The following is a 13,059-nucleotide window of genomic DNA, read 5'->3' as shown; positions in this document are numbered from 1 at the left end:
AATGCTTAAAATAATAATCAAAGTGCCATCTTGAAAAACATAACTTTTAAAATAGATTTACTGTACTGAAACTGCAAGAAATAAAACAAATGTGAATATAATATGCATAAGTCATGATATTATGCACAAACATGGCCTATTTTTGATGCTTTCTGGTTTCTCCCTGGCTTCTAGGACACTTTCTTTTTGCGCCCTGCAGTTCTTGTTGTCCAGGGTGAGTGGAGGTGCTTCTTGTTATTATTCCAAGGATGTGCAACAGCATTTCACTTATGGAATTTTAAGCCTGTAGTAAAGTATCCACTGACTTTGCCATACCAGATACCGCTGTTGTCATGCTCTTGTGTCTGGGTCACAAGTGCTTTTGTGTCTCTTTGCATGTCCCGTACACTTGCTGAAGTCAGAGCTCTTGGCACATTGGGTATGTCATATTGAAATGAACCGTGTTTTTGTTGTGGTTAGAAAACAGTGCAACGTTTGTAAATCACCGATAAAACTAACCACACCTATCAACGCTATTTTATTCCATTTAGTAAAATCGCCCTTTTTACGTCAGACGCTGACAAAACAACATTAATTGTGCCCGGGATTGAGAGTGGGGTGAAAAACCAGCTGTGGAGCTGTGATCAGTGTGTACTGGTATCCTGCTGACAGCGCTTATGGTCAAAATGACCCTTGCTGCGATACTGTGGTTTTGATGCTATAATTACGCTCCCACTATATGAAATGCTAATCTAGAACAGAAGTGTCCTGTTTGTCACAGCAGTGAATACAATGAGGGTTTGTTTGAAGACTACAACCTGAGCACTGCCCACATCCAACCTTGAACCAGGCCTGTGCAGAAACTTTTATAAGTAACTTAGAAATGTAGGCTCTTCATTAAAAACTACTGAATGCTATTTTATTTTTAAGCAATTTTGTGTAACTATTCGTCACATTAAATGTTGCTGGTTAGGTTTACAGTGACATCAGAGACATTGGAGTTGATATAGGGTCAGTATGAGGCAGAAAACATATCAGCAACTTCAAAATTCAAAGTGTGCTGATGACACTTGAGACTTTGGTGTTGCTGGTATCTTTTTTTTCTGCTGGATTTAACATTGTGTTGGTGAATCTAAAGCTACAGATCTAACACTACAGAATAGGGATTTTTTAACAAAGTGTTACCTGCAAACAGGCGCATCTGAAAGTCTATATTCTGCAAATCACAACAGTAAAGAATAAACAAGCAAAGGGAGAAATGTGTCAGCAGAAATCAGGATTAAGATCAAGCAAACTAAAAGCAAGACACACAAAATATTTTCAAAAATATGGCTGCATGAATCATCTGAGGGCTGTATTCATGCAGCACTGAAAATTAAAGACAGAAATGATCATCAGGACTCCAATGTGAGAAAATGTGTAAAAAGAGAATAAACATATAGCACCAGCAGTGCCGAGCCTTCCCTCTACTTAAGGGAAGTGATGCAACATAGAAAGACACAAGAACTCAACATTGAACCTTCTGTAAAAATAATAAAGGGTAAAGAAAGTTCTAGTTGAAGTTGAGGGTAACGAGGTCCACATTTCTTTGCGTGACTCTAAAACAGTGAGACTTATCTGAGTATTAGTTCTTGTGAATGCTTTAAAAACACTATAAATAACTCAAGTCGAGCATTATGAAAAGAGCTGAACAACTTCCTGGGTTGACTGGAGAGTGTAAAGTAAAATCAGCTGTCACTTTGAGGTAAACTCTAAGAAACATTTTTTACTTCTACTATATGAAATTTAACTATCCATCCATCCATTCGCTACCACTTATCCTTTTCAGGGTCGCTGGAGCCTATCCCAGCTGTCATAGGGCGAGAGGCGGGGTACACCCTGGACAGGTCGCCAGTCTGTCGCAGGGCCAACACACAGGGACAGACAACCATTCGCACTCACATTCACACCTAGTGGCAATTTGGATTATCCAATTAACCTATCCCCACAAGTTCCATGTCTTTGGACGGTGGGAGGAAGCCGGAGTATCTGGAGAGAACCCACGCAAACACGGGGAGAACATGCAAACTCCACACAGAAAGACCCCGGCCTGATGGTGGAATTGACCTCAGGACCTTCTTGCTGTGCGGCAACAGTGCTAACCACCGTGCCACCGTGCTGCATGAAATTTAACTATTACAATAAAAACTATAATCCTCACATTAATTTAATTAACGTGGACCAATGGTGCTGATTTCAAGCTCCATATTTTTTTCTGACTCTAGTAGAGTAGCTTTGCATGACCTGTATTTGGATATAATCCTTATTTGTCTGATACTGCTCCTTGGTGAAGCCCTTCACTTCTTCTCTTCTATCTTTTTATTTCATTCTGATTGGTCTGATGAAACTACAATCATCCACCATTATGACAGCATACCTATGAAAGAAAATAAGGCAGTCAAAATATCAGCTTTTCTATTTAAGGCTGCAGCAGTTACCGATGCAAAACCAGTATTTCTTAATGTTTGCTTGGCATTAGAAGCTGAGAATGGATTCTATTATGGAGCTTTTACAGGAAATCACTGACTGAATCTTATTAGAGGATCACTTGATGACACTGCAGTGAGAAATGGAACAAGAAGAAAAAACCACAGAAAAAGTGACTTTGTGGCTGGTTTAGTCTGCAGGTCTCAGTAACTTTGTGTTGTCAGACGGGAAGACTCATTATTTACAAAATTGAAAGTCTGACATTCTCAGCTACAAACCTTTGATTGTAGCTGTCTTTTTCACTGGAGTATATCTGAACAACAATCTCAGGGTCTTGGAAAGACTTTTTAAAAATATCTGCAATTTCATAGAGACAATTCATGCATCTCCCTTTGAACTATAAACATATTTTATTTTCACCATAGACATAAAGATTTTCAGAGAGATAATAACCTGGTGATAAACGATATAAAACGATTCGCTCATGGAGCAGCTTTGTAGCTGACAGCTGTTCAACAAAGCAGCTGTTCCACGTTCCAAATAGGTTGATAACCATGTATTTACTAGCTTATATGTCACTGCTTCCACTGGCAGTCACTTCAATCACTTTGACTCTTTAATCACCCATTTCACCTGTCTACAAATCACTACATTTCATCAAACTCCCATGGTCTCTGGCTGCCAGATTGCTGCTTGTCCTCTCTACACCACTTTCAGCATTTCCACCAGTGGGTCACCTCCCCCATGCTGGCCTACGCACTGTGGCTTTTCTAAGAAAGAAGAAGAAGCTACATGTTTCTTTCTTAGAAAAGCCACAACATGCTTTTTCATCCACATATTTTCATTAGCGAATTAAAAATAATTTTTTTGAGAAGTAGTGATAAAATGCAATAAAACAATAAAAGAAACAATCACAGACCAGTTTACCATACTTGGATTAAATCCACCCTCGACTAAAAGAAAAATAACTACTACAAAATGTTTTTTGTCTAAAGACTGGCTTTAATGCATGACTTGCAAACTGAGCCAAAAAGTATTAAACCTTACTTGCTGCCACCACCAATAACTGGGGATGTCTCCAGATTTCCAGAAATCCTCAATATAATATAATATATACATAGGAAATAGTGGTGTACTAGTGTAAAATATCTTTACCAGAAATGTAGTATTTGAAACTGTTATTGTTCCCATGGTGGTTTTATCACATATCTTACCTCTTGTAGCAGGTCAGCCTGCTCGATGGCCTTCAGCACATTCTTTTTAGACGTCTCTTGAGCTTCTCCACCCAGCAGGAATTCATCCAGGATGAAGTAGGCCTTCTCAAAGTTAAAAATAATGTCCAGTTCACAAACCTGGTGACCAACATGCAATAACTTTAAACATTAATGAACAGCTCAGCACGTGGGAATTATAACTAAGAATAATATTAGGAAGTCAGACATCACAAACGCACACTGCCAAAGTATTTATCCAACAGCTCCACATATCTGTGGATGATCTCCAGCGTGATGAGCTCGTTGTCCTGGTCCTCAATGGCACAGCAGAAATACAGGCTGGCATATCTGCAACACAGCGAGAAGCAAATTCACTTCAACTGAAAAAGTTCGTTCCCTGCTTTCTCAGAAAAATAATTCTGAGAAAGTTTCATATGAAAACTGTTGTTTTAATTACAACTGTCAAGTAGAAAAAGTCATCCCCATCAGCACAGTGGAGGCTGTTATTTTCATTCATTCTTAAAGGCTAAAATAGGAAAAACTACATAGTCGAAACAATATACAGGGTAGTACAACATGCATTGCATTTGCTGTGTGATTTATAGAGTCTATATTTCCTGCCAGAGTGCATGAAGGAGGCTGCTGTGTCCTTTAAATGTCTCAGGGTCTTCGATATAATCAAGAGAGGGCAAATATCTCCACAGCTGATGTCTCCAAAACTGCATGCCGTACACCCAAAAAAGATAACCATCACTACAGCCCAGAGAAAAAATAACATGAATTAGATTTTGAGGTGAACTATCCCTTTAAATAACAATCTTTCGTTGTGAAAACTACACCATCAAATAGCCAAAGCCAAGGAGCAGACTTCAGGCATTTGTAAAGCTGCGACAGGCTCTCACAGTGATGTACTGTCTCACTGAAATGGTGCTGAGAGGGCATTTCTCCGTTATTATTAAGGCCTGCTGTTTACTGTGCACAGGGTATTCATTTAAAAGCCAGAAGCCGGACGCAGAAGGCTGAAACAGTTAAGACCCATTCTGCCATAGTTCTTTATCCCTGATAATCCCTAAGGCACTAGGCATGTGATGATTGGCTAATAAAGGAGCTGGTCAGTTGATCCTCTGAAACCAGAGGAGCAGCAGGACACAATGGACAGGGCTGCAGATTCTTAAAAAGACACGTGTACAATACTCGCAGAGGTCACAGAGAACAGCAAAGCTGCTTATTAGCCAGGCTGTTTTCTGGTGGTGAATTCTTGATTGTTTCGAGCTGTTGTCTATCTTTGTCTACAGTTTGTGAAAATTAATGCAAGGTGTAGCCAAGCAGGAAGCACAAAGGGCTCGGTTCAGTCATTACAAAAGAGCAGTGAGACAGCATTTTTACTGGAGCTGACTCACTCCAGAAACAAGTCAACGCTTTAAAAGATAATGCACACTCTGTGTAGAGAAGGCTCCCAAAGTAAAGAACATCTTTATGTTGCATTGGCAGCCTGATGGCACAGGTCCCCCTGTTTTACAAGTGGATTAGTCTTCAATAAGACATCTTTATAGAATGTTGCTTAACACGTAAGTAAGGGTTATATTAACATTTCACATGTGGCAGACAGTTTAGAGCCTTACTTGGAGGTACACTTTGAATTTCAATTTAGTCTACTTTGGGAAAAATATCAGCATGAGTTCTGCTGGCAAAGCATCCAATCACAGTTGACATATAAGGAGAAGCCTTAAAGAAATTTATGGGAGAACTGTGAAACTGTAAAGATGGCAGCAGCCCAACATTCAAAGAGCCAATCAACATCTGAGCCTGGAAACATATTATCCAATCACGGTGCACTAGAATTGTTCAGCACCCTGATAGCACGTGCAGAGAAGCTGTTCATGTTGGATTGAGCCATAATGAAGCAGAAAAGTCAAATAACTTCTCACATGCATAATAAAAATGTAACTTCAAGCACTTTTATAAACCAAAAGCCTTTTTTTTTAATGTGACTGGTGATTCTATTCGTGCAGTGTTTATGTCCAGTTAAACAACTAATGTGAAAATTGTAAATACAGGCTTCAAAATAACTCAAGTGTTAACAAACTGGACTACGTGCTTCTCAAAAGTTTTTGGTAAGAATCAGATTTACAAGTAGATTAGCCCAAAATGTGTTTGCATAATTATGTCAGAAAGGTTTTTTACCCACTGCTGGCTTTGAGCTACGTTTTAGAGCTACGGACAGTTTAATTTGGCACCAAATATCACCATGAGTAGTGCCACTGGCAAAGGATCCATCCTTGTTTCTGATCCTGGATCAATTCTGACATATCAGATGGGAAACAGCATGCATTTTAAGAATTTAGGCACAGTTTCAGTTCTCAGCTTTCTATTAAACTCACTGAGATTTTGGTCCTGGTTCAGCTCAAAAGAACAAAAATGCATGTGGAAGAATCAGTCATTTGTTAAAAACTAATATTAAGCTTCGTTATTTGCTTCTAATTTGCTCTGTTTCTCTGTCACATTTAAAGAAAATATGAAGATCAGTTTTAAACCGATGCTTGCAAGCATCTAAATTACTGTAAGATGTGAGAAATTATACAGAGAAATTTTCAGTGTTACAAGTTACACGTCTACACACTGACAGGCTGTTGGTTGATGCATTAGTGTCAACATACAGATCCATGTTGTTGCTCAAAATTAGACAATTTCTTTCTGCAAAGAAACTTTTTAGCCAGAGCTAAACAATCCAGAAATCTGTCTCATGCATAAAAGAAAAGAAGACCAATTCTATTTACATTATACGTGCTCCGTTTCAGCAGTATACTTAGAAGGTATAGCATACATTCTCATTGCTATGCAGATGATACCCAGCTTTATCTATCCCTGAAGCCAAATATCACACACAGCAATTAGTTAAAATGTAGGAATGTCTTAAAGATATTTACGGCATTTCATTTCCTGCTTTTAAACTCAGATAAAAATTAGGTTACTGTACTCAGCTTTAAAAATATTATCTAACCAGATGCTTACTCTGGATAGCATTACCTTGAACTCTAATAACACTGTGAGGGATGTCTGAGTAATTTTTGGCCAGGATATGTCATTCAATGCACATACTAAACAAAAAGGTAGGACCGCTTTCTTGCAATTGCACAATATTGCTAAAATTAGAAACATCCTGTGTCAGAGTGATGCTGAAAAACTAGTTCTTGTATTTATTACTTCTAGACTGGACTACTGTTAATTCATTATTATCAGGCTGTCCTAAATAATCCTCGAAAAGGCTTCGGTTGATCCAGAATTCTGTAGAATTCTGACATATTTCTATGTTTGCCTTCATTTCATTGGCTCCCTGTTAAATCAAGAATCACTTATTCTCTTTCTCATCACATGCAAGGTCTTGAATAACCAAACCCATCTTATCTTTAAGACATCATAATAATATATCAACCAAATAGAGCACTTTGCACTTGGACTACTGGCTAACTTGTCATTCATATGGTATTCAAAAGTAGAATGGGAGGCAGAGCTTCCAGGGTTTCTGTGGAACTAGCTCCTAGTCTGGATTCAGGGGACAAAAATCCTCTCTACTTTTAAGTATTAGGCTTAAAACTTTTCTTTTTGATAAAGCTTATAGGTAGATCAGGTGACCATCCCTCAGTTATGCTGCAATAGGCCTAGGCCTCTGGGGGCCTCCCATGATGCACCGAGTCCTTCTTGTTCATTCACTTCTTTTCAGTCTCTGCATTTAATCATTAGCTGTCATTAATCTCTGGCTCTCCTCCACAGCGTGTCTTTTGTCCTGTCTCCCTCCCTCCCTTTGGGAAAATTACCCAACAGTTCACATTATCTACAAACTAAGCATACATTTTCCCGGTAAGTTTATGATCTTGGTCACTGGTTTTAGACCTTCTTCGAACCAACTTGATATTCATATTATAAATTATGGTCCCATTTAGAGTAAAATAGATGATGAAGCTGAACGTGCTTTAGGCTGTGGCTATCATGTTGAGGGAAGAGTTACCAAAATACTAAACTCATGGCTTCAAATCAGGCTTCAAATCAGTTTCTACAAACTAACAGGCAATGTCACAGTGGCTATAACCATGAGATTTTACTGCTATACTTGGGATTGTCCTGTTGCACAATCCAATTTAAGACAAGCTTTAGCTGTCACACAGACGTCCTCACATTTGTCTCTAGAAGAGATACAGAGGAGCTCATAGTCGACTCAATAACTCCAAGGTACCAAGATACTGTGGCTCCAAACCAAGGCCATCAAACACCATGCATTTATACAGTCAATTTAAATTTGAGTGAAATTTTAGATTTTTTTCTTAAGTTGTTACTTAGCACCGATTGGTAATCCACCAGTATCATTTAAAGAAATGGCTTGCTAACAAGGCCTAATAACACACTGATAACTTAGTACTCCACCCTGTTGTTCACATGTGGTCACTTCTGATTCCAAAAACCCAACACAGTGATGGTCAAAATCCTAGCAGCGGTCCTTCAAAATGTCCTAAACCAATGGGTAATATCACATTTGCTACATCTATCTTTTACATATGTAAAAAAAATACTAAGAACTATTAACACTTAGTGAGAATTTAACTGAGGACATAAACATCTGTGTGGTGGGGCAATGGTTGCAGACTGATCAGCAGTTCAGGGGCTCTGTTAGTCCATCCCAGTGGGGTCACTCCGGTTCACAAGCAGTCTGCCTCCTTGTCCGTTGGCACAGCAACAGGATATAATGAGACTAAATTAATGCTCTTTCTTGTTGTAGTCTGAGTGCTGTCATGAATGATGCCTTCATCTCTTTGGTAACACTCTCCTGATTCCCCAGCAGAGCCATGTCTATGAATGACGGGCCTATGAATTGCCCAGGGACGTGTGAAAATATTCTATTCTGAGGGCGTTCAACCAGAACACATTTTGTTCAGAAACAAGTCCAGTTCCTACCCACCTCTTGTACACAATTTTAAGGTCTCTCCACTCCAGAAAGCTGCACATTTTAGGCTTCCGTGCCAGGACTGTCTGCACCAACTCTCTGGTGATCTTCTTTTTCTCTTTATCAGACAAAGGCACGTACCATTTTTGGAGCCTAAGCTTGCCTTGCCGACTGAAAAGAAGCATGAACTGCATCTGAAATGAAGAGATGACACAAAAACAGAGGGGCTGTGAATAAAGACATGAGAGGAAGGAGTGGGCGGTTAAAGACATCTGCACAAAGAGACACAAAAAAGGCATTCAAAAAAGAAATTCACAGCACTTTTTATGTGATGTAACATGCTGACAAGTTAAATTGAATAAAAATGATGCCTAAAAATAATTTAATCAGGTCAATCAAATTTTGGAAAATGAATAATAAAGGACAACCAGTGCAAATTAGACAGTGAGTTGCTGTTTTTGGATGATCTGCTGCCATGTGTAAAAGATAAAAAGCCTGCTATCGATTATAACTTGACTGATACATGATTTTTTTTAGACCAATACTGATACCGATATTTGATTATTTAAAACTCTCATACATAAGCCAATATTTTTTTTCCTTTCTGACATACAAAACCTAGACAGTTGTAACATACATCAACTATTTCCCTAACATCTGTTACATGTATTTGTTTAACAATCCTTACTAAGACAGTATGACAGCATTGTTTAAAAATAATCTTGTTTTAATTATCCCAAAGCTTGTGGATTACATTGTTACTCATAATAACACAGCTGGTGTTTCTGTGATTTCTTCTCCACTTTTTAAATTTTCATTTATAATCTAATATACATGCCAATACCAATATATCGGAAAATAGCTAACACCAGCCAACAACAACACTGAAGCTGATGGTTAGTTTTGTAATAGGCACTTAAGAATCTGGTTGCCTCTGGTAACCTAATAATGTATTTACTACCCTGTCATTTGCCAATGCATTGTATCCTGCAATCTTGTTTTCAGTAGCTTCGATTGTTCATCTTGAAATAAGGAAGGTTTATCTTAGGACCCTACCTACATCACGTCACTAATGTTTTTTTGTTGTTGTTGCTTTTCTTCTCCAAATATTACTGACTTTCTATCGTCTATGGTCATGACATTGCTGCAAGTCCTGTGTAAACAGTGCTTTAAAACCAACACAAAAACATTGTTGTACATTAATAATAATAATAATAATAATAATAATTTGCTTAATGTTTAAATATCTAGTCGAGTAGTTGTGTGCATCCCTTCACCTAAGTTAACAGCGAGCTTCAGACTACCCCAAACAGCTAAAACTGTAATAGAAGAACATTAAAATTGATCAAAGAAGTAAGTGTGGTAGTAACAGAGAAACTCAGTTCTCTATCAGAAAAAAGAGGAGTATCTACTGTCAATTCTATTGGTATTCCATTCATCCATCCATCCATCCATCCACTTTCTTTCGCTTATTTAAATCAGGATTTCAGGGAGGGGCTGGAGCCTAACCCAGCTGCCAATTGCTGAAAGGTTGGGCACACCACAGACAGGCTGCCAGTCTACTGCAAGGATTTCTCTTGGTATTGGTAATACATTTAAATTTATTCAAATTCCCTTAAAAATACATGAAAAATAAGGATGGGAAAATGCACAACACTAAAAAGTTGACAAAGTGGCATGCCAAAAACAAGTGAGTAAATTAAGAGTAAATAACAGAACAATAACGCATCAACTCCAATTATCGTTGCATGTACACATTATCATCCAGGCTGGAGAAACTGATCAGGAGGGCTAGCTCTGTGGTCGGCATGAAGCTGGACACTCTGGTGACAGTGGCAGAGAAAAGGACATTATAGAAACTGATGGACATTATGGACAATGCCAGGCATCCTCTGCACACGGCCATTAACAACCAGAAGAGTCTGTTCAGTGACAGGTTGCTTCTCCCAAAGACAAGAACTAACAGACTTAAAAACTCCTTTGTCCCACACGCCATCAGACTGTTTAACTCCTCTCTGGAGGGGAGAGGGAGGGGAAACAGGAGGACAAAGGAGGGGGGAACAACTAAGCTGTAGTGCCTCTTCACCTCACTGTGCAATACCTTTTGTGCAATACTTTTGTAAATAGTCAACGGTGCAATAGACTCAATACTTGAAATGTGCAATTCACTTGTATTTTTATTTTTATTCCTATTTATTCTGTTTATCCCCTTCGTATATTTTATTTATATTGTCTCTGTATTTATATATATGTGTGTGTGTGTATAACTCTGTAACTTCTGTCGGTGCTGTGCTTTTTTGGAAATCGAATTTCCCAGAGGAACCCACCCGAGGGATTAATAAAGTTCTATCTAAATCTAAATCTAAATCTAATGTATAAGTAATTAGGAAAAAAGCAGCAAAGCTTTGAATAACAGCTTTCCTGTCATAAAATGTGGTCTGCATATTGCTAAAGCACCAGCATTTTATCTGACTGTAAATTTTGATACCAATCCCCTGGATTACTAAGAATGAGTCTTGGTATCGGTACAAAAAAAAAAAGCTATATCGATCGACTTCGACAGCCCTCCATCATACCAACACTATTTTCACTTCAGTTTTAAATACAGGGTAAACAGTTGACGGAAAACAGCGCACAGGGCATGTTTTAAATTCACTAAAAGCATTCAAACACATGCAACCCCACAGTTATTTTCACGGCCAAATTTTAAAGCATTTAAATCCATGTAGCTAAACCAGAAACATGACTGAAATCATCCCGTTTCAGCCGCTATGAACACAGACGAAAGGAAGTACCGTTAACACCGTTATTCAGCGACTGCTACCTTTAGCACGTCCTGTTATCATAGAGCCTGTTAAAAAACCCACAGGTGACCGAGCGCGTTTGTACATTTTAATGGAAAAACAAAATTTCACACATTCAAAACTACTTACCTTGAATAATAACACTGTGTATACCCCCCTCGGAAGAAATGAGCCACCCAACACCACCCAGAAACACGGCCAGTCTATAACAACCTTTTGATTGGCCACTAGGGCGAACATGATGATTTTTATTGGCTGACATGTTTTTGTAGTCCCCGCCTTTGTCAACGCGCTAATTAGACAACATACAAATGATTGGCTGCTACGGACAGCAATCAAACCACTCCGTCCCGCCCATTCAAACTTCATTACCTCAAACATATGCTGAATGATTAAACAGAGACGGAACAACCTGAAGTGAGACTGAAAAGATATGGAGAACAAAAACTGAAAAAATAAAAATTAAATTACTAAATCTAAAAAATAATTAAATATTTAAATTGATTACACTGAATCTATTACAAAATTAAAAATGTATTTTATTATTTAATATAATCTCTCTATATACATTATATTCTTCTTATGTCTAAGTTTACCCTTCCTTGTCATTTTAATAGTTTCTGCTGGCCAAAAACCATTCAAAGACAAAAAGACAAAGCACCACAGTATGTTGCAAAAAATGTATTTTTGGCTTTTTAAATTTTCCCTACCCTATTTATTTTCTACTTTTGCATGTTAATGACGTCCCTTTCTGTGGATTTTTTACGGAGTTAAGTTTTTGCCTGCTGAAACACATCAGATCATTCACTAAACTCTTCAAACATTTTAATAGCAGTCTTGCGCCATTCCGACATACATTAAGTCTCCCATCTGACTCAGTTTGGTTTGTGTGCTGCAGAGTGGCCATTCAGTCCACAACCTGTCAGGTGATGACACACCTGAGAGAACTTTTTCCACACTTAAAACTGAAATTTTGGGCAATTCAAGCTGCAGTGCTGAACTGAGCCTCGGTACTTACTGTTAGCTTTGTTTTTTTTATTTGTCAGTTAAAACACACAGAAGTATTCTCATAAGAGTAAGGATACAGCGTATCAGGTTTAGCCAATAACTTTCATGTGCTGTAGAAGAATATGATATATGCAAAACCTAAAAAACATCTAGGCCAACACTTACAAAAACATACTGTAAAATCGGTAAATGACATGAAAATGATGATGAAAGGATGGAAATGAATCTTAATTAAAAGCAGGTGTGTGTGTCACCTGAGGATCTGGTCTTAAAGGTGTTATAAACAAAGCTCTCCAAGACATTTTAATGGTAGAGGTGCAGGATTGCAAACTTTTTAAAGGGCAAAATGAACATCTGAATAGAAAATTAAGTTCTCAAAACAGAATACTTTGTGCTTACTTGGTGGGGAAACTGTTGTGGTTTCCTAACTGGAACTCTAGTGTGTCTATTTTAATTGGACAGCCAGCACTGATTGGGGATTTGAACGGATTAACGTCACTGCAAAGCTTCAATATTCTAGAAATAAGACTTTTGGAACAATCAACTTGCAACATCTGCCATGGTCATCTTTTTGACCCACATTTAAACAACCAGCTTTTATAAGATTTCAGGCACCTTAGGGCAACTTGTCATGTTATAAATTACAATTATC

At 38.1% G+C, this 13,059-nt stretch overlaps 1 protein-coding gene across 6 annotated transcripts in view; it reads right to left on the bottom strand.

Annotated features, from left to right (window-relative positions):
• The window catches only part of LOC147301271 (AP-1 complex subunit sigma-2), a 30,124-nt gene extending 18,477 nt beyond the window's left edge, over positions 1-11,647 (bottom strand). For 3 of the 6 annotated variants that reach the window (XR_015127104.1, XR_015127105.1, XM_086282211.1), the window contains exons 1-5: positions 11,529-11,647; positions 8,611-8,789; positions 3,899-4,007; positions 3,660-3,797; positions 1,165-1,195 (exon numbers count right to left, since the gene is read on the bottom strand). Coding sequence is in view for 2 of the 6 variants with exons in the window: in XM_086282211.1 (XP_086138337.1) it covers positions 1,165-1,195; positions 3,660-3,797; positions 3,899-4,007; positions 8,611-8,789; positions 11,529-11,639 (568 nt within the window). In the remaining 4 variants the exon portion in view is untranslated. The remainder of the gene's footprint in view (positions 1-1,164; positions 1,196-3,659; positions 3,798-3,898; positions 4,008-8,610; positions 8,790-11,528) is intronic. The other 3 variants (XR_015127103.1, XR_015127106.1, XM_086282212.1) reach the window with 1 other exon arrangement.
• Positions 11,648-13,059: the final 1,412 nt, after the last annotated feature.

The sequence above is a fragment of the Aulonocara sp. 'chitande type north' Nkhata Bay genome, linkage group LG23 (assembly GCF_057382095.1).
Source record: "Aulonocara sp. 'chitande type north' Nkhata Bay isolate Kocher_YH1m ecotype deep benthic linkage group LG23, A_spYH_male_GT1.1, whole genome shotgun sequence".
NCBI lineage: Eukaryota > Metazoa > Chordata > Actinopteri > Cichliformes > Cichlidae > Aulonocara > Aulonocara sp. 'chitande type north' Nkhata Bay.
This window is presented reverse-complemented; position numbering and strand designations above follow the sequence as displayed.